The 23,063-nt window shown below is 35.8% G+C and overlaps 1 protein-coding gene across 6 annotated transcripts in view; it reads left to right on the plus strand.

The window, feature by feature from the left end:
- CD3H18orf25 (chromosome D3 C18orf25 homolog) overlaps nucleotides 1-23,063 on the plus strand; it is an 85,773-nt gene that overhangs the window by 36,838 nt on the left and 25,872 nt on the right. For all 6 annotated transcript variants that reach the window (XM_045459582.1, XM_045459581.1, XM_045459584.1 and 3 more), the window contains exon 2: nucleotides 1,222-2,006. In XM_045459582.1, coding sequence (XP_045315538.1) covers nucleotides 1,292-2,006 — 715 coding nt within the window. In that variant the 5' untranslated portion in view covers nucleotides 1,222-1,291. The remainder of the gene's footprint in view (nucleotides 1-1,221; nucleotides 2,007-23,063) is intronic.

A 23,063-nucleotide genomic window follows, 5' to 3' on the forward strand; every position in this document is an offset into this window, starting at 1 on the left:
ACTTCCAGTATGGAGCATGACACAGGGCTCGATTCCACAAACCGTGAGATCACGACCTGAGCTGAAATCAAGAGTTGGACACTTAGCTAACTTAGCCACCCAGGCATTCCAGGCCTGGCATCTTAATACCCCTGTAGAGCAACTCTTCCTGAGAGGAATAGCAAATAGGTTTGGTGCAGAGTTACTTTGGGTGCTCATTTGCCAAATGCATGTGGTTGAAGGTTTTTTTTTTTTTTTTTTTTTTTTTTTTAAATTTTTTTTTCAATGTTCATTTATTTTTGGGACAGAGAGAGACAGAGCATGAACGGGGGAGGGGCAGAGAGAGAGGGAGACACAGAATTGGAAATAGGTTCCAGGCTCTGAGCCATCAGCCCAGAGCCCGACGCGGGGCTCAAACTCACGGACCGCGAGATCGTGACCTGGCTGAAGTCGGACGCTTAACCGACTGCGCCACCCAGGCGCCCCAAAGGTTTTTTTTAAACACAAGTGTACATTTGGGGGCACCTGGGTGGTTCAGTCGGTTGAGCATCCGACTTTGGCTCAGGTCATGATCTCACAATTTGTGAGTTTGAGCCCCACATCAGGCTCTGTGCTGACAGCTTGCTCAGAGTCTGGAGCCTGCTTCAGATTCTGTGTCTCCTTCTCTCTCTCTGCATGCCACCCCCCCCCCCCCCCCCCCGCACTCATGCTCTGTCTCTGTCTTTCAAAAATAAATAAATGTTCAAAAAAATTTTTAAACACAAGTGTACATTTGATGTTACTCCACTGTAGCTTCTTCTCTTTGAGGATTTGAGTGTAAAATTATTGAGTATAGTTAACTTGTTTCTGAGACTTTTGAAAAATCTCGTTCCCAGATTTTTTTTTTGAAGCATTCTTTTTCCTTTATGTTTAAGTCAGAACGTACATATTTAACTATCAGAGTTTTGAGGCTCCCTTTTTGGACCATTTTAAATAAGGTTTTAAAGTTGAAAATCTTTGGATGCTTGTGCTGGGCTTGCAAGTTCAGTAATTAAGGATTAATATCGTGCCATTATTAGTAATTGTGTATGCTAGTGTTTTGGTAATACTAATAAGTCCTTTGAATTTGACTTAGGCAGATAAACATATATTTTAAAGGCCTGTGTGATGGTAATTTTTGCTACCCATTTAGAAAGGTAGGCATGTTGTGTTCATTAAATAATCTACTATTTCTGTTTATTGATTTTGTGTGTTTTTGTACAGGTTGCTTTCCTGTTGCATCTTTGACCTAGTTTCCTAGACTCTGCTCCATGATTGAACTTGAAAGTCTGAAATGAAGATGGAGGAGGCAGTGGGAAAAGTCGAAGAACTCATTGAGTCTGAAGTCCCACCGAAACCATCTGAACAAGAGACAGCTAAGGAGGAAGATGGATCTGTAGAACTGGAATCTCAAGTTCAGAAAGATGGGGTAGTGGATTCTACAGTTCTTTCTTCAATGCCCTGCTTGTTGATGGAACTGAGAAGGGACTCTTCTGAGTCTCAGTTAGCATCCACAGAGAGTGACAAGCCAACAACTGGCCGAGTTTATGAGAGTGACTCCTCTAATCACTGCATGCTTTCCCCTTCCTCTAGTGGTCACCTGGCTGATTCAGATACCTTGTCTTCTGCAGAAGAGAATGAGCCCTCCCAGGCAGAAACAGCAGTGGAAGGAGACCCTTCTGGAGTGTCTGGTGCCACTGTTGGGCGCAAATCTCGGCGGTCCCGATCTGAAAGTGAAACATCTACTATGGCTGCCAAGAAAAACCGGCAATCCAGTGATAAACAGAATGGCCGAGTCGCCAAGGTTAAAGGTCATCGGAGCCAAAAGCACAAGGAGAGAATCAGGCTACTGAGACAGAAAAGGGAGGCTGCTGCGCGGAAGAAATATAACCTATTGCAGGACAGTAGTACCAGTGATAGTGACCTGACTTGTGACTCAAGCACGAGCTCATCAGATGATGATGAAGAGGTTTCAGGGAGCAGCAAGACAATCACTGCAGAGATACCAGGTAGAGGATGTTTTTTAAACTGACTGTAGAGCAACCGATGGCATTTCTAAGCTGTCAGGCCGAGTTAGATGAGTGACACTTGAAAAAATCCAGGAGACCTGCAGCTCTGTGTAAATTTGAAGACTGCAGTGTATTAACAAGACATGGCCAGTTTAAAAACCTGTTCTGAGGTTTCCAGTGCACTTTTGCACATCAGCAAAAAAAAAATATTTGAATGGTTAATAATAGGGACAAGATTATTTTTAAGTAATGGAATTTCCTTTCTCTGTAACCCATTACCTGAACTCCCATCATTGCCTTTTTAGCACTGCTTAGATTTAATACTCACTGATCAGCATTATTATTAAGTAAATCCTCCTCAGGAATAGGCACCTTGCTTTATTATATAGCCACTGTACTCGAGCTTATGGTGTCTGAAATAACACGTTCTATCTTCCGTTAAAGTTTTCTAATAACTGTTCCTCCAAAAACCGTAGTTTTAGGCGTTTCCCTCCAGTTCAGCGCATGATAAGATAGTTATCCTTGTGGCACATTTTTCTATTCTAAGTTGTCACTTGCATTGAAACGAATGCTTTTTGCAGAATTCCCCCCTTATCCCCCAAGCTTTAAGAAGTTTGTCAGAAATCTGTTTATTCTAGCTCTTATTGGTGTAAGCGTCTGTAATTTATTACATGTTTGACATACCTGTTTTCTCCATATTACCATATTTGGTACTGTGTACTACAAAGGCAGTCTTGAGAGTTCAAGGTGGAAGAAAGACGAAGTCTGAGCAGTTCTTAATTGGCGAATTCTCATTATTGAAGAGACTCTTATGATTAGGAACATTTTATAAACTACATGGCATTTAATAGATAATGACATCATTGTTTATTGCTACATTAAAGAGGGGGAGGTTTTGGTTTTTAAAATTTTATGGGTGATTGTTTTTTCCTCCTAGTTTTCTGGAATGTTTGTTTCTACACATGAAGACAGCATATTGCTGATAATACAAAGAATATTTCAAGAAAAATCATATTGGTTAATTAAACCTATAGCCAACTAAACTTCTATAAACTCAGTAACAATGATTTTATAGGTGTTCATCTCATAATAAAAGTCTCATCCTTATAGTACATTAAATATGAGTTTTTAACAATTAGAAATGCTTACTGTTTTAATATCTGTTGAATTCCTTTGGTAGTTCTCTGTGTTAAAATTGCTGGGGAGGGGATTTAATTGACGTTCATCAGTTGAAAGCATGAGAGAGCAGATTTTGGGGTTGTTCTCCGGCAGGTTCTAGGTATATTTCAGTTTTACATTTAATAATGTGTTTAAGAAAGCTTGATTAACACCTGTAAAATTGTTTATTCATGCATTCTCATGTCCTGTGTTCTAATCTATTAATTAAGATCATAATGAATCTTCAATACAGTGCTTAATTTCACTCACCGAACAGAGTTTTAGGTACCACACCAATATTTTACCTCCTTATGGAAAGGGAAAAGAAGGCAGGTGAACAGAATTCTTTTTGACAATAGATCCAGTTATGGAAGTGGCATGAGAAATGTCTTTATGTGCACTCCCCCTGTTTGGCTTACGTAGATTAGGTATGCTTTGTGTATATTATCCAAACTTCCTTGGTTAATGACTGCTTTCACCAGTGTGTAAAACTTTAAAACACCAGTTTCTTGTCTATTCTGAAGTGTATGCAGACCAAAGTAAATTATCTGAATCTATGATTTAATTTCTTTTGCTTACACCACTTAGTAAGTTTGTGGCTTTTGAAAGTTTGTGGAATTTTCTAAGGTAATCCCAGATTACCAGCACTGGTAAGGTGCTGGGCCACTGTATATGACTGCCTACACTGCACACCACATGTTTCAGGAGGTACTGTTCATATAGGTGGGTATGCAAAGCGCAAAAGAGGGAACAGCCTAAGTTTAAATATTAGGAAGTTCATTTCAACTGTCTATATTGCTACCCCTAAAAAATTGTGACAGCGTGCATTTGTAATGTAATAATAATGTACCCCTCAGTTTCCTGAGTCACATTATGACTTCAGGAAGGGATGTACTCAACCTTATAGCTAGGGCAGTTGTTGAAGAGTTATATAAATTGTAAAGATAGGATAAATTATGAACTGACTTGAGGGCAGCAACATGGACATTCAGGTGAACTTAAACTGGATGTACCTGATGGAATCTCTTAGATTTTGAAACTTGAATAAGCTGTTTACACAGAATGAAAATCCAGAGGAAAAGTAGAAACTGAGATTCTTGTTATACTTTTTCATCAAGGTACAACTGATTTAGTAATTCAGAAAATGCTTCATTTATAAGCTTTGTTAGGATAAATATTGAAGGAATTATGCTAAATGTTCTCTTATGCCAAATAATTTACAATTAATGCATTTTCTTTTAAAGAGTGAAGATAACGATGCAGACTTGTACAGTGTCTGGTCATGCTTAGTAATTGAGTTTGATATTTGGAAACAGAGGTTTATGAGGATTTTTGGTTTTTAGTTAACTGACAGGCAGCGTAGCATCCACACTAAGTCATTCTCTCCTTGAAGTCTTTGAGAACATATTGCTGTTTTTTAATTTTTTTTTTTTTAACATGTATTTATTTTTGAAACAGAGAGAGCATGAACGGGGGAGGGTCAGAGAGAGAGGGAGACACAGAATCTGAAACAGGCTCCAGGCTCTGAGCAGTCAGCACAGAGCCCGACGCGGGGCTCGAACTCACGGACCGCAAGATCATGACCTGAGCCAAAGTCGGACGCTTAACCGACTGAGCCACCCAGGCGCCCCCATATTGCTGTTTTAAGAATCTGTTTGGAGATACCATATCAAGATAATTCGGGCAGTTCTTGCATGTGAGGAACTTAGAGATGAGCAAACATAGAGTATTTGTAGTGAATATTAATGTGAAAATGCTTCATGGTAGTCTTGAGTATTTGAGGCTTTTAATCAAATGTCTCATTTATCTTTATAGATGACCTTTTTGTACTCTTGATCACTCTTTGCAGTTTTATGGTGAGAGCATTATTTCTTCTGGTGATGGGGGAAGGGGATGGGACAGAATGTCACTTCTCTGTAAAATCACTCTAAGTTGAGACTAGTTCTGTAAAGTATGCTCTTGCAGGGAATTTTGATTTTAGTGAATATGAGTAATGGACATCAGACTTCATTAAGTTCAAGAAATTAGTTCTCTGAACAGACTAACTTGTGTCCATCAGTGTACGTGGACAGCAAGGAAAAGTTTTTCTAGTAACTTATTTTTGATAAATATTTAGCATAGACTAAACCTCAGGGTGGCTTCATCATGTCTTGGCTATAATGATCTGCTTTTGTGTGGTTTAATAGTCTACCATATAAATGCCTTTTCAGACTGAGGTACCAAAATAGTATCTGCCTTCGTAGGTAAGGGTCGGTTGTCTTGGCAGGTTTGCATTTAGAAAATCTAATTGATCTATTTTGGAGAATGTCGGGGGAGGAGGAGGGCTGTTGAGGACAACTGGCTAAGATCACCTGAATTCTCAGTCCATGTGGCCAGGCTCAGCCCCAGTGAAGCCAGGATCTCAGTACCCCTTACTCACCATACACATTTATGCACTGAAATGCATCATGATACACTATCATCTTAGCTCACAGTTTTTCTGAGGTAAAGACTTAGGCTTGATCAATTAACTCATGCTTGGAAATGAAAAAGAATTTTTTTTTAAGTAGTAAATGCCTTGTAGAAAATTTTGAAAATAGAAAAAATGTGAAGTAGAAGATTAAAGTCACAATTCTACTTTTGTTAACATTTGAGTATGTTGCCTTCCCATAATATGTAACAAAACTATCACAATATGTATATGTCCATCTTCCTTTCTCTCTTAAAGTTGGGTTTTGAATTTTTTAACAAAATATATTCTCCCTACAGTGTATGGATTTTGAATTATTTAGCTAACCATAAAATAAATTCCCCAGTGTTGGTCCTTTGGGCTGTTTTTATTTTGCTATTAGGGAAGGGTATGAATACTTAAAGGCTCTTGACACATAATTGCCAAACTGCTTTTTAAAATATATTGTTTATTGCGTTCAGGAGTTTGTGTATTCGTTGCATTATATTCTTTCTGTTGAATATATTTTAAAAAGTCTTGCTGATTTGATGGAAGAATTGTATCTTAGTGTTAATTTGCATTTCTTTGATCACTAGTGAGGCTGAAAAATTCTGTTTGGTCATTTGTTACTTCAGCAGACGTTCTGTTCATGTTCTTTGCACATTTTCCTCCTGCCACATTTGTTTTTCTTGTTGATTTGTGAGGGTTCTTAGCCTATTGGGGATTGAATTACTTGGAAAATTGTTTATATTGAGTTAAGCATTGGGAATTCACGGAGATGACCCCAAACCCACATAAGCAGTCCCATAACCTTTTTCCTAGATTGCATATTAAGTGGGTAAAAGCCCCACTTTCCCATTTTAAGCCTCTTGTAATCTTACTGTATTTTGGTGGCTATTTTGGACACTCACTAAATACACTGATAACAAAATACTGAGATGTAGCAATCAGGTGAAAACTGCCTATTTTCAGCTTAGTAAATGGAATCAGTGCAGGTAAAATCCATGCAGTTTTCAACCTAACAATATGTTAGACTCACTTGGGAGCATTTAAAACTAATGATGCCCAGGCCCCACTCCAGACCAATTAAATCAGAATCTCTGGGTCTTACCCAAGGCATCAGCATTTTTTCCCAGCTTTTTTGAGATACAGTTGACATATAACATCATGTAAGTTTAAGATGTACAATGTGATGCTTTGGTGTATGTATAAATTGCAAAATAATTAGTACAGTAAGCTTAGTTAACACTTCTGTTATTTCACGTAGTTATAATATGTATGTTGAGAACTTTTAAGATCTGCCGTCTTAGCAACTTTCAAATATACAATACAGCATTGTTAACTGTAGTCACCGTGCTGTACTTCACATCCTCAGAATTTATTCATCTTATAACTGGAAGTTTATACCCTTTGATCACCTTCACCCATCTCCCTATTCAGCCACAATCTACTTCATGAGTTTGGTTATTTTAGATTTTATGTATATATGTGATAACACATTAAAAAAAATTTTTTTTAATGTTTATTTTATTTTGAGAGAGAGAGAGAGAGAGAGAACGAACATGAGCGAGGGAGACACAGAATCTAAAGCAGGCTCCAGGCTCCGAGCTGTCAGCACAGAGCCTGATGCAGGGCTTGAACTCATGAACCCTGAGATCATGCCCTGAGCCAAAGTCAGACACTTAACTGACTGAACCACTCAGGTGCCCTGCATTTTTTTTTTTTTTTTAAATTGGAGCACACGAGCGAGCAAGCACTGGGGAGAGGGGCAGAGGGAGAGAGAGAAAAAGACTCCTAAGCAGGCTCCATGCTCAGAATGGAGCCCGACATGGGGGTCGATCCCACAATCCTGGGATCCTGACCTGAGCTGAAATCAAGTGTTGGATGCTCAACCGACTGAGCCACCCAGGTGCCCTGAGACCTTGCATTTTTAAAGCTCCCTAGATGATTACAGTGAACAGCCAGGGCTGAGAGCTACTCAGTTAAGTGGTGATGTTAAGTCTCCTACATAGTTAAAAGTCATTGTGAAACTGGTTATCTGTCTCAATTGAGTTGCGTTATTGTTAATGGGTATCAAGTTCTGAACAGTGGACTCTAGTTTTTAAAAATCCTATTAGTTATAAAATCTATAGCACAGTTCTGTATTAATTTAACAAGTATAAGCACTTTTTTCTTTTATTCCATTTAAGTGATTGTTTTAAAAGCATGCATTGTTTCTCGGTACAGTGTTTGGATAATGTGATCTTAAATTTGGCAGCTTTGAAGTCTTACTGGTGGGTGTCCTTTGGTAATCTCATGTTAAAGCACTAAGGTATTATTTTCCACCTGCTTTTCCTAACTCCTTAAAGTTGAGTGCCTATATTAACTTTGTATATGCAAAAGCATAAGCTTTGCTTTCAGTAAGTCTTTTTCTCAAAATAGGATATATCTTAGTATTAATAAAAGGACATACGTGTGTTTAAAGTTATAATATGGTCCCTGTTTTTTTTTTAAATAGACTTTATTTTTTAGAGCAGTTTTAGGTTGACAGTAAAACTAAGAAGGTACAGAGATTTACCATATGTTCCCTGCCCCCACATACGTACAGACTCCTCCTTTTCAGCATCCCCTGCCAGAGGTAGTGATGAACCTACATTGACATCATTATCACTTAAGAGTCCATAGTTGCATCAGGGTTCACTCTTGGTGTTGCACATTCTGTGGGTCTTGACAAACGTATAATTAATTGGTCCTTGATTTTAAGACTTTAAAATGTCTTATTTACCAGTGTTTATTGCTGATAGTCATCTCTACAAGGCCACAACTTATCTCACTGTCCCTAGCATAAGCCATCTTACACCATGTTCTGAATTTAGCTTTTAAATACCCATTTTTCAGTGTTTGTTGAAAACTAAGTGCCAGAATCTGAAACGGATCCAAGTAGCCATCTTAATTTCCTGTCCTATATATTTAAGTTCCCCCAGCATTTATAATGGATAAACTGCTTAAAGAAAGTTTCATATTCTTTAAATTCCATTTAGAGGCGCCTGGGTGGCTTGGTCGGTTAAGCGTCTGACTTCGGCTCAGGTCATGATCTCGCGGTCTGTGAGTTCGAGCCCTGCGTCGGGCTCTGTGCTGACCGCTCAGAGCCTGGAGCCTGTTTCAGATTCTGTGTCTCCCTCTCTCTCTGCCCCTCCCCTGTTCATGCTCTGTCTCTCTCTGTCTCAAAAATAAATAAACGTTTAAAAAAAAAATTAAAAAAAAAATAAATTCCATTTAGTGTTTCCATAAGCCAAATACAAATTTTGGGGAAAGGTATGTTCCTCTTGAGGATGTTTTTGTGTAAACAAGATTTTTTTTAAAACGTGAGGACAAGGGATGGAGTAGTCAGGGGAAAAGGAATAATATGAACTTAGAGAATAATAAACTACATGAGGTTTTTATTTGCTAAGTATGGGCCAGAAATTTTCCCATAGCCTTTTAGGCATTGTGAAGAGGTGGCAAAGCTGATTAAATAGTTCTCATTTTCTAGGAGAAACACTGCTATTCTTGATACTGAGACCTGGGAAATTTTTCTTTTGCATCTTCATAAAAAGCCACTATGACATAAAGTGAACCATATTTTCAGAAATACCCTGGAGTAAATACTATAGAGCATTTCATAGGGCTGTTCTTTGTAAGACTTCTTGCTATAAGTAAATGGTATAAGGCCAAGGTTGATTGATTCCATCATTCATTTATTCAGCAAATATATGAGCACCTGCTTTGCAGCATGTGAGTGCAGTAGTGAATGAAAAGTCTCTGCTCTCATGAAACTTCATCTCTTTTGAGCAGACAGATAATAAGTGAATTCATCATATGCTGTCAGAATATACACTACAAATAATAAAAGCAGGATATAAGAGATAAAGATTGACTAGGAATGGGGTCAAAAAGCTATTTTAGATAGTACAGTAGTCCCGAGTGGTCTGAAGAGGTAACATTTTTATTTTTTATTTACTTATTTTTTTTTTTTAATTTTTTTTTCAACGTTTATTTATTTTTGGGACAGAGAGAGACAGAGCATGAACCGGGGAGGGGCAGAGAGAGAGGGAGACACAGAATCGGAAACAGGCTCCAGTATTTACTTATTTTTTGAAGAGGTAACATTTTTAGTAGCTCCCTAAAGAAATGAAGAGTTCAGCATAATTAGTTTTAATTTTTTTTTTTTTTAAGGTTTATTCATTTTTGAGAGAGTGTGAGGGGGGAAGGGGAGAGAGAGAGAGAGAGAGACAGAATCCGAAGCAGGCTTCAGGCTCTGAGCTGTCAGCACAGAACTTGACATGGGGCTGGAACTCATGGACTGTGAGATCATGACCTGAGCCGAAGTCAGATGCCCGACCAACTGAGCCACCCAGGTGCCCCATCAGCATAATTAGTTTTATTGGGAACCCAAATTCTATGGGATCAGTCCAGACCAAAGATAACCTTACTTAGTTCAAGGATAAAACTATGTAAAACTGCATATCCTAATCTGGAATACTATGAAATGACTTCTTACTGGATATTAATAGCTGTAGACTCTTCACACATTTGGAAAAGTGCTGGACCATGTGGAAACAGGTTTCTTTACTGCAGTACAACTCAGAGACATTAATGTGTTTTTAAGAGGGGGAGGATATGATTTGTAGCATATCCTAAACTTAAACACAGAACCTTTTTTTGTTGTTGTTTTGTTTTTTAAAGGCATAAATTTAGCACCTTGCATAGACCAGGGTTTGTAACAAAGCTGACCCAGAGGTATATACATGGATTGTGTATATCCTTTGCATGGTTTTCTATAAGGAATATTTTTTAACATCATGTAGGAACATTTGATAAGAATCAGTTGAGAATTAATTGTATACTGATTTATTAGGGGTCAGCTGTGAAAATAGCTTTTAGAATTTTGAAGTCTAGACCGTGAAAATACTCAAGGATACAGTGGTTCTCAACTGAGGTTGTACACAATAAAATCACATGGAGAGCTTAAAACAAAATAAAACAAACCTTCAATGCCTGGGAGCCCTAGGTTTTGGTATTTGTTAAACCACTCCAGGTTTTTATGTGCAGCAAAGGTTGAAAACCACTGTTACAGATTAATGATTAGTTGTATAGTAACAGAATACAAGTTTTACTGGGCAAATAATATTGAAGCTGTGAAAAATGGTAGTGTTACTTAATTTTTCTCAGAATTACTTTAGTTAATTTAAGTGCTGCTGATCAGTGCTTTATATGGCTCTTCTTAGTAATGCTCAAGTCATTTTCCTGAATAAGCTTGTCTTAATAAAAATACAATTTTCTGAATTAATGATGTTTTATCAAATGGCCTCAATGTCTTTAAAGCTGACTTCAGTCATGCTGGGGGAACTGAAGGAGCGCCCAGGGAAATTCCAGGATTATTTGACAGGGATGCTGTGTATGATAGGAATTGCATAGGCAGCATCCTAGAAGAGACCATGGGCTGTTTTTCCAAGATGCAGAGGCAGACAGAGGAGAAATTTTGCGTGTGGATGGAAGAGCTAACTCACCTTGACACTGGTGAAGAGAACAAGCAGCTGTCGAACCCAGGGAACTTAAAATGCAACTAGTCATCCAAAGAATTACCCTTCTCACCCAGTCTGGGGCATGCAGATGCCTGATTTCCAAGAACTATCACAGCAGCCCTTTGGTTCTTGTGCAACTTGTTGAAATGTTGACAGTACAGTAGAATTCCCAAAGACAACATTTTCCAGTTAACTTGACCAAAAATGGGAATATTACAGAACAAGCTTTGAATCTATCACAGAAATCCATTGCGTTAACTATCTGCTTTTTGGATTGTGTAAGAAGGAATATGCTTTTGGGTATTGTAAGTTTCTTTTGATGGTGTTTTAAAAAGTACAATAGTAAACAGTTCCTTTTAAAAAAAAATAGGTATTCAAAACAGAGTTGGATAATTTTAGCTTGTGTTTCATTACATATGGTTGGAACATAGAACCACATTTATACGATAATAGGAGTGATCCTCATCTTTATGCTTTTTTCATGCCAAAAACATAAATAAGATATAAGATAGGGAATGTTAGTGAATCCAGATAGGTAAGTAGTGAATTCTTTGAGAATCTCTTAACATTTATTCTCCCCAAACATTGTTGACTCTCTTCTGATTCCAAAGGAGGGAATCGTGTAATTAATCCCACTCTGAAGATCATAAATGATGAATGCACTGCATGAACATTTTTATGTCATTCTTCCATATGTCATTTAATGAATGCATTTGTTGCTAGTCTTTAATGAATTACAACTTTCAGTAACATTTGTATGTAGGAAGAGTGAATTAATTTTTGAGGATATATACACTCTGTACCTACTATGCAAGATATTGTAGAGAAAGCAGATAAGAACAGAGTTTGATTGCTTGCATGAGGACTTTTCATTGCTACATAGATGAATTTTTATCTTGAGCATTAACTTAAAGCTCACTGCCTGAGGCAGTAACCTGGCAGACATCATTCAGTGAAATTGTCTGGTACCTTGATGTAAAGAGTACCTCTAGAGGAAATAGATGAAATGGTCACTCTGTTAAGCGTATGTATTAAATGGGTTTTTAAGTTACTAGTGACTAACTGTATTAGCTAATGTACTACCAATTTAATTTTGTTTTTAATCCCCGGACTGAAAATAAATGGCCCTTTGGCATGTTAAAGGGCCCACAGAGTATGTCAAAGGGGAGAAAATATCACAGGATTGAAAGTCTTGCAGTATGATAGCTGTTTTTATGTGTGGCCTGAGATTGGGAAATACTGGTATTTTATGTTTTCTGGGTTGGTGAGAAGCCACTAAATTAGGATGAAATTTTTTAGTAGGAATATGTAACTTTGCTAATACTGTTTTTGTTTCAAATTTTGCTTTCTACTGGATTTCCTTACAATAAAAATTTATTGGTTTTTCCCTTCAAATTTATAATTTCATAACTTCTCAATATGAAATAGATTAATTATTTTAATACTTAATGAAGTTGCAACGTTGGAAAAACTAATTCTGTTTTGTAAGAGGAAGGATAGGTGGTTTATATAACAATGATAATTTATCAGGAACTTTACTCAGAAAATGGTCAGTATTTTAAGAATTTGTCAGTAACTTAGAAAATTATTAGTATATTTTCTATTTAGTTCTTCATCCAAATATTTGTAATTTTTAAATTAACTGTAATAGACCAAGCCAACTTTTTTTTTCCTTTTCTAGTTTTGTATTGAAAAATAAACTGTGTGATTTGGTTTTCTCGTTTTAGAACCTGATGGGTAAGAATTGGGAGTTAACTTTGCGGGAGGCGTTAATGTTCTCAGGTCTTTGAAGAATGTATATAGGAATTGATGAAAAAGACTAGAAGTCTCTTAATTGTGTAATGATGGTCAGATTTCCTGAACTTGATATTTGACAAATAGGAGTAAGTTTGGAAACACCAGTGCAACTTGCAATAAATTTCTTAACATCAGCTAAGCTCTTACATAACATTAGTATGAATTTTCAACATAAACTATGATAGGAGTTAATTATAACTGATGTATTTTTCTCTGAAATGATAATACAACATTTGTAAATTACTTCAGCTAGTATTATTTTTAGATTAAGTTTTATATCAACAGGAAGAACATTGGTTTGGGATGACTGACTAGATTTTAACTAATCTGCGGTCATTATTTGAATTTGAGGTATTTTCAGAGAAGTTCTGTCTTCAGTTTCTTCCTGAGATCACTGATTTTACTAGACATGGAGTTTTAGGCATAAAAAATGTCAATATAGGGGTGCCTGGCTGGCTCAGTCGGTAGAGCATGTGACTCTTGATCTCAGAGCTATGAGTTCAAACCCCCCATTGGGCATGGAACCTACTTAAAAAAATAAATTTAAAAAGTTAATTTCAGCATGTTAACATGACTACTTTTTAATGCATGTATAAACTGTTTCAAGTACTTAGCAGGTTTCTTTTTTGTTTCATGATTTAATATTTGATATATTAAGGATGTACTGATGCTTTTTATTTTTAAAATAGAAAATAATTCATCTTTTAAGAACACAAATTATTCCTAGTATTGACCGAATATATTCTAGTTTTTGTTATTAGATAATTGAGCAAAAAGTCTATAGATATACTTTTTGCCTTTAAGAGAAAAATGAAAAAGTTTTAGTGGACTAGAACTATCAAACATAGGTTTTATTTGTTTATTTTGTGTGGGAGGAGGGCCAGAGAGAGGAAGGAGACAGAGAATCCCAAGCAGGCTCCACACGCTGACACAGGACTCAAACCCAGGAACCGCAAGATCATGACCTGAGCCGAACTCGAGTCAGACACTTAACCAACTGATCCACCCAGGCGCTCCTCAAACATAGGTTATAATAATTGATATTCTAGGTAAGAATGATATTTAGGATATTTGAGAAGGTGTTAAACATTAATAATTTGGGACACCTTTCTACATAATTTTGGATAAAGAAGTGGAAAGAGGTTTTGGTAGAAAAAGGAAACCAGGATGTATTGATTTAATTCGTAGAATATGTTTCAAATATTAAAACTTATTCTAAAGTAAAATCTGAAATTTTGTGGTTTGGAGTGCTTAACCTTAATAATTTTGAAGCAGAAGCATACGTACAAATTTTATCCTGATTTTTAGTTTCTCACAGTGCCTTGAAAATGTGAGCTGTTATAGGAAATATTATTTTGAAAAACAATAAGTTTTTATATGAGTTGTGCATTAAATGGTTACACCTTGTCCAGATTGCACAATTTAAAAATTCCTCTTTCAAAAAATTTGTTTCTGTATTACATATATTTACAGAAATATCCAGTATTGAACTTTTATAAAATAACTGCTGTTTTGGATTATTGAATTCTCCTTCAGTGAGGCAAAGCCTGTATCCCTAAGATTATACCCCCTCATCTGTGGGGGTTATGTTTCAAGACCCCAGTGGATGCGTGAAACCACAGATAGTACCGAACCCTATAAATAATTTGTTTTTTCGTATACAAACATATGTATGATAAGGTTTAATCTATAAATTAGGCACAGTAAGAGATGAGCAACAATAATAAAATACAACAGTTATAACAGTATATCGTAATAAAAATTATGCGAATGTAGTCTCTCAGAATATTTTATTGTACTGCACTTACCCTTTTTGTGATGATGTGAGGTGATAAAATGCGTATGTGAGGAGAAGTAGTGAGGTGAATGATACAGGCACTGTGATGTAGTGTTAGGCTACTTTTGACCTTCTGACCGTTTGTCAGGAGGAAGATCATCTGTTTCCGGACTATTGTTGACTGATGGTAACTGAAATCATGGCAGTGAAACCGTGGTTAAAGGGAGACTGTTGTACGTTTAAGTACTAAAACGAAGAAGTGGGAATCACTTATGGATTATGTGGTGGCATTTTTATGTACGTGTATGTATTGTTTGAGAAGTGCCTAGTGGTCTTCCCTAATTTCTTTCTTTTTTTTTTTTTTTTTTTTTTAATTTTTTTTTTCAACGTTTATTTATTTTTGGGACAGAGAGAGACAGAGCATGAACGGGGGAGGGGCAGAGAGAGAGGGAGACACAGAATCGGAAACAGGCCCCAGGCTCCGAGCCACCAGCCCAGAGCCCGACGCGGGGCTCGAACTCACGGACCGCGAGATCGTGACCTGGCTGAAGTCGGACGCTTAACCGACTGCGCCACCCAGGCGCCCCTAATTTCTTTCTTTTGAATTCCTTTAATTTTCCTAGAATTTTAAGAAGGTTAAGGAATGTATCCTGTTTGGACCTCTTTGTAGTATATAAAGGGCTAATGCTGGAAGAAACTTCTTTCAACCTAAAACGTTAATCTAGATGTCGTTGAAATACTTTTTATTTAAGAATAAAATCCCATTTCTCTAATATGTACACATGAAATTAGGTGATGATATTTAAAAGGGGGCATTATCCCTTCACTAAATATAAATGTGTTTTCTGATAATCTGTCTACAGATTACTTTCTGCCTAGTTTGTACTAACTCAGTGTTGTAGGATATTAGATTTTTAATCATTTTAAGAGTATTTAACCAGATTAGAACGATCTGGTTATTTGAGCCACTTGTTAGATAATAACTGTCTTACTTGTATTGATGCATATTTTGTGCGCATCATTAAAAATGAGTGTAATAAAAGCCCAAATAAAATTTCAGTTTAGAACACAACACAATGAAAATCTTAAGATTTAATATCTTGTATAAGGTGTTTTTTTTTTTTTTTTTTTTTAACTTAGAATAAAGGATTCTATCATTTTGGGGCTCCAAGAGAAAAAACCTTTTTTCTTGTTACCAAGTCAGAGGATTGAGCCTTATCTCAAGGGGTCTGGTCTGTGTGTGTGTGTCTGCACGTGTGCACATATGCCCACTTCTGAAATAACTAATTTTTGTGTTTTCTTATTGTTACATTTGACAAGTTGTTGGAGACAGATAACAATGGAATAGTCTACAGGGATTTTTATTAATATAATATCCATTCATGTATGTAAGAGTTGCCCACATATAAACCTAGTTGGGGTGATAAAATTGGAGAAAAAAGTTACTTTATGGATTTTGTTTTTGTCATGTAAAGGTTTTTGACCTCTTGTGTATTTCACTAGCAGACTGAGTAAAAGAATAATTTTGCTTCATTGCTTTTGTCATTCTACAGTGTTAGATTTAACAGCAGAGACCCAGGTCTCTGAGTCTAGGTATATCTCAATTTACATAAGATTTATTACTTAAAATTTGTGTGCAAGTCAGAATATTAGAAATGAAATAATTTTAAACGATTAAATCTGCTTGTTAATGGAAGAAATGCTGTAGTGAATCCTTTTGTTGAGCAAATAAAGCACCCAAATTGATATCACTGATAATTTTCATTTTTAATATACAGCTGAATTTGCCTAATGATACAGCTACATGAAAGTTGTAGGTAAGATGGTGAGCAGGCTTCTTCCTGTCATCATTTGTTTAGAATAACAGATTATAGGCAAGCTGTCTCGTAGAAGGTGACCTTTTAAAGTAATTGTACCTGTTACATTTTGTTTAGCTTATATTTATTTCCCTCTCTCCAGTTTGAATTATTTAAATGATACAGTGAGAGCACAGTGAAAGAGATTTTGTGGAATGCCACATGTTAGAAAATACAGCATCAAAACCATTTGAGCAAATTTATTAAACTTAAAATTTTTTTACTATGAAAATTGTTCAGTAAAAATTGTTCTCGAAGAAAAATTCTTCTCAAAATCCTCTCCATAAATGGCATCTATGCCCTTAATCAGTGTACAGATAAGAAATTTGTTTTTTTAATTTGTCCAGAACAGTTGTATGATACATGGATTGTACACAACATGAATAACTTCGGAGTTTCTACACTTTTCATTTTTTTTTTTTATTTCTGTTTTTAATTTCTCTGAATTTTAGGAAGGTTGGTGGGGATTGAAAACAAACTATTACCGGCATTGAGTAGATCTTATATTAAATTTACTACAACATAAAATAGAAGACATCCTAAAAAATGAAGGAGTAATAATCTATGAGGAAGTGTATTCTTTGGTAATAAACTCTTACAAATGTGAGATTTGGAAAGAATGTTATTAAATAACTGATTTTTATTTTATTGCACTTTCTTTATATATTTTACCTAACTGCATTTGAAGTGTAACAATTAATCTAGATAAATAAAAGTTTCAAAAAAGAAATGTTTCTTGTTACTCTGTTGAGGATAGCATTGGTTGTTATATTAGTGATTGTCTACCAGTTAATTCACATTAGGTGTTTGGGAGTCAAGAAACCTGCTTTTCCATTATGCAATATTAGTTTGTGGTCAGAATAATTAATAGATTTTACATGATGTTTTTGGGATGATTTTCAGGTTTTTTTGTAATTGCTATATTGAAAAAGGTAATAATACCAGTGTTAACATAAAAGGTTGAGATTCTTTTTCTTTACATGTTCTACTGAGTTATCCTATTAAAAATTGAGGAATATTTGGAAAATAGAGTTTAGACTACTTCAGGGAGTAATCAGAAAGCTGGAATGGAGATATCTTTAACAGGGATCATAGAGATGGAGATGTGGCTAAAATCATATCTAATTTTTGTGTTCTTTGTGTACATGGTACAGATATTTCAGTTTTGTTCTCTGAATCCTCAAAGCAGTAGGTCATGAGTTTGTTTCTGAAATAGGAAGATAAATTGAAAGATGGTGACCTCTTCAGGTGCCCTGTTTTCCGAACTTTTAGGTTTTGTTGAATATCCAGATACGTGACCCGAGTTATCTTATGAATAACCTCCCAATTTTCCCAACTTTGTAGTTAGTGGTGAAATGTTAAAATGAAATTTTCTTTCTTGAGGTCAACTTTCTAACTACTCTGATAATCTTGAATATTTGCTTTTACCTCATCTTTGATCCTCTCAAAATTAACTCTTAATCAGTATCATAGGTAACTTTCCTGGGTGAACAAAATGACTTGTCATTTACTAGTATGATATAAGGACAGATGCAGTCCTTAAAACTTTATTCCCACCTTGCAAACTTTATAATGTCTAAAATTTTAATAATTGAGATGAGTAGAATGAAAAAAGTACAAAAACAGTTTTATTTTGGAAATGACATAATGCCAGGTGCCTGGCTGGCTGGCTCAGTCAGTGGAGCATACGACTCTTGATATTGAGTTCAAGCCCCACATTGGGTGTAGAGATTACTTAAAAAACAAATTAGTAAAAATTTAATTAAAAAAGGGAAAATGACTTAATGCCTAAACATAAAATTTCATTGTATATTGCATTTAATTTCCATTTAGCTCTGTTTTCTCAGACATTTTTCTTTTTACTGAGATAGCATTTGATATTATTCTGGAGAAAATACACACACACAGATTTTGGTATTTAAAGCTGTTTTTTTAGAGATGGCACTTTTCTGTGTAGCTTTTTGTTTTTTTTTTTCTGGTAGATGTAATTACTTGTCTTTTTCAACAGCTGCTTTGAAAATGACTGCTTTTTATTTTTTCACATTGTTCTATGTGTGCATATATATTTTTGATAGTAATAAAAATACAGCATAAGTATTCTCAAGTATGTTTTCTCTTATATTCGCATATACAGATTTTCACCTTGGTAAGTATTTTGGTATGGAATGAAAACGCCTTTTTTCTTGAGTAGGTTCTGCCAAAATGCAAATTTCCTCCTGCAGCTCTTCAGGTTTGTCCTTCCCCTCAATTCCTTATTCCTTCACTTCATTCTCTCACTTGCCCACTGCCACATATACTCTCCCTTCTTAGACCCCTTGGCTAGGTAATTCCTAAGAATGCTTCTTTCAGGTGTAGCTTTTTTGAATCTGACTATCTGGATTGAGGCCAAGTGTGATTTCCACCTTTCTCATGATGTTGTAGATAGATAATGGCCCTGGGCATAGGCCCTTTAATGACTGTGGCAGTAGAGCTTATATGGGATCATTTCGCAGTAACAAGATAGATTTTTTTCTCTCCTAGTGAGGGGTTTCAGGAGATTGGCTATACTGGGGAGGACAGAAGGAATTTTCTCTGAGCTTTGTTGTATATTACTATAGTTATAGAAATGGGAGTTGAAGGGGCAAAGTGTGTCTTGGGCCATTGCCCCACCTTTCCTTGGGCCCAAGACTTAACAATAGAGAGAGAGAAGGAGGAGTGCGTTTCTAGGGTGTCTGAGATACTAGAGGGATTCCCATCTCTCAGATCTAATTAGACCTCATACTGGGAGACTGACACTTGTGTTAGTGGGAGGCTCTGTAGGCTAGGATGGTGCAAAATATGAAATAATCCAAAAATGATCTCTGTTTGGGTATGAAACACTTTTATATGAACACACCCAAGCTGACATTACACTTCAGACAAAAAGAAACGTACAAAAGCCCGTTTGTGAAGATCTCAGTAATCCCAGGAAAGCATTTGCTTAATAAGTCGGGTTAATGTATGACCAGTGTGAGGCACCAACCCAGGCAGGGATGTTTTCTCATAGCTGCTCCTGCTTTTTTTTTTTTTTTTTTTTTTAAATAAAGTTTGTTTATTTTGATAGAAAGAAGGGGGAGGGGCAGAGAGAGAATCCCAAGCAGGCTTCGCCCTGTCAGCACAGAGCCCAGCGTGGGGCTCGATCTCATGAACCATGAGATCATGACCGGAGCTAAAATCAAGATTCAGACACATGACTGACTAAGCCACCCAGGTGCCCCTTTTCTCAAAGCTTCTTGCATGCAGGCCCTGTAGAGTAGAATTTACATGTAAAGATAAGCAAACAAATAAAATAGGGCAGGTGCTAATTATAGTGGAAAGATGGGGCAGTGGTCCAGTATTCTGCTGGTATGTCGTCTTTAACTCTTGCCATAACTCTGTGAAGAAATGAGTCCTAGAGCTAAGTAGTAGTAGGCAGGACTTCAACCTGTATGTTGGCTGCCAAAAATCTGTACGTACTTCCTATGCTGTTCCGTCTTGTATATTTCCAGTTCTCTCAACACTGAACAACTGTAATGTAATTCATTTCTGGTTCCACCTAATTAGGACTCAGATCTCTCATCTGTAAAACAAGAGTGGTAAATTATGTATTACCTTACATCATTTTTAAAAATTTTGTGCTTTTGGTAGTGAAATTCTAAAAGGGGTTTGTCAGGGATAAATGCAGTAAAGGATGTTGGTTTTGTTTTGCTTTTTTGTTTTGTTTCACATTCTCTCAGTGAGATTTAAAGAACATTTTTTAAAGAAGAAAATAATAGGTTGAAAGAAAACTAATTCATAAATTTAAACACTTGATGACAGTAGTAGAGAAGGTTAACCATAAAAGAGTAAACTTCACTATGTCAGAAATGTGTGATGACACAGATACATCTGTATTGTATTATTTGAAAAGTTAGAACCTGTGTGTAGGCTAGGATGTAATTGAGAGGGTACAAACCTGTTTCTAGCATAAAATGGACGAATCGATGTTCATAAGTCAGTGGATTGCTTGACTTTTAATTTTTTGCCTTGTAATTGTAATGAGCAGCAAAATTTTCAAAATCTTGCAATCAGGAGGAGAGACAGCACTTTGATTAACCACAGGCCAATTAGTTATTAACTAATTGTGTTAACATTTACCTTTATAGAGATATGCTATTAAGGATTGTAGAAAAACTAGGAAGTCATTATTATAAATTTATGTTTTAAGATTGTGACACACATCAAGTTTAGCAGATGGGAGAATGTGTAGTTTGGCTAATCCTTAAATGTAACATGGAATGTGCTTACATTAATGATTAATTTTTAAATTGGAAATGTTTCCATGTGTAACTTTACTTGAAGTGACGATTTTGATGCTTTTGAAAGCCAAAGTAATCTTAGTAGCAGTGCATTTGTTCTCACAGTATAGAGAAAAATCAAGTGGGAGAGAGGACAGTATCTCCATGTTTATTCCATCCTGTAATGAATTGTTAGAGTCAAATTGGAAGAATAGTTGCTGCTTCTCTCATTAATGCGCTGAATTTTCCCAGCTCCTCCTCCATAGCTTTTTTTCCCTTTCTTTCTTTTAAAAGACAGATACAATTACTACAGGATCTTACCTGTCTCTTACTTCTGCTGTGCAGCAAGAATCACTTTTAAAAGAATATCACAAATTATCACCATCAGGTAGCTTGTATTTACTTAGTGGTTTAAAGTTCAAACCCTAATGCTGAGTGCTTTAAACCTACTTTATTTCATCTTGGTTTGCTAATGATAAGTGTAACATAACCTCGGAACATAAGATCATTAATTTTGGTTTCAAGTTGGAAGAAAGATGGAAAGGCATCCATTCTTTTATTAAAGTTTGTATAGTATTGACTTGTCATTGTTTTGGATAGACTGGAAATGAGAAATGACACTGATAATAATTTAACTTTTAAGTATAATTAAAATATGAAAATATCACTGTCTTTGTTTATGATGAATACTAAATTTAAGCTAAGTTATAAGGTGTGCTGTTTGGAAATATGGAAGATACAAGAATGAAGCCAGATAACAAGTTTATGCTTGTATTTCCTACTGATGAAGACTTTCAGACAAGTTATTTCCATGGGTAGGTGATGTTAACTCTGCATGTACATATACAACTCTACTCTTTGCATGATTCTACATGTAGGAGTGGTACAATTTTGACTTGACTGTTGACCTGATGCCTCAATTTGGTGGTTGTAGGGGGGAGGGATGTGAGAGCAAGAGGTGGTGAATGGTACTAGTGGTGTAAATTTTAAAGTAAATCTTTAATTTTTTGCAAAACAACACTTAAGCCCTTTTAAAAATAGAACATTTGGTCAAATAGTCAATATTGTACTTGACCCTCATATCTTCTGCACCCAAGTATTTGGACATCACACAGTATCTTGATTCCATAATAATCATTTTGAACTCTGACGAGAACTCCATAAATAATAGAGCTTTCTTTTCTTTTTTAGAAAAGAAAAACGTCAAACATGAACTAATTTTTTTGCTATTTGAGCTAAAATCCATTACCAACTGATACTGAGGCTACACTATCGAATTTTCTGAACTTGATTTACCCTTTTGGGGGAATTGGAAATTATCTTTAAGTAGTCAACTGAAATTGTAATGATCGTCAGAATTTCATATTGTGACATGTCTGTTCTTATACAGTGGCACTTAACAACTCGTTTGCTTTTATTTGGTCATTTTTATTTTAAAAATGTTGCTACATAAACTTTTGGTTTGGGACCTTTGCTTTAAGGGATAAATATCCCAGATGTGTTTCATGTTTTGTTCAGTCACAATTCACACAATGGATGCTTGTATTAAAACTAATCTTTCATTGTGTTCTATTTTAATGAGTCATTGGCATATGTATTCCTTCATAGTCCAGAGTTTCATAAAATAGGTGTGTTGAATGTAAAACAGTCTTGATATTAAAAAATCTTTATGGAAATAAATAATTTGCTTGCACTTTATAAATAGCTGTTGGGGGCAGAAACTGCATTCCTTTATTTCTGTTTTATTCTAAAATGAAGATGGTAGTAAGGGATGTATTTCATAATTGAATGAAAACTCTATTTTTGTTTTTTGCTGTTAGAAAAAGGGTAGCATTAGCATTTAAAGCATGTATCTATTCTACAAGCATGATTATTGAGTTATTTTAGCATGAATCACTGCGGTTTAATTTCTTTGGAAATCCGCTGCCTTTTTCGGCTAGTTAGGGTGATTTGGAGGTAGAAGGGATCTTTTTTTTTTTTTTTTTTTTCCAGTTAGAACTTTAATATCTTCCTCTAAAATAACCCATAAGGTTGCGTATCGTTGCCTTGGAATGTGAGCTGGTTGTCTTTCTCAGGGAAAAGAAAATTTAGATATTCCTAACAAGACATCCCAAGCAAAATCCTGAAGGTGGATTTTGTGAGTATTGTCTTTTTGTAGAAAAAGTATTTCTTTTTGTAGAAAACGTGTTTCTTTTTGTAGAAAAGAGTATTGTCTTTTTGTTAT

Source organism: Leopardus geoffroyi, chromosome D3, assembly GCF_018350155.1.
Source record: "Leopardus geoffroyi isolate Oge1 chromosome D3, O.geoffroyi_Oge1_pat1.0, whole genome shotgun sequence".
Lineage (NCBI taxonomy): Eukaryota > Metazoa > Chordata > Mammalia > Carnivora > Felidae > Leopardus > Leopardus geoffroyi.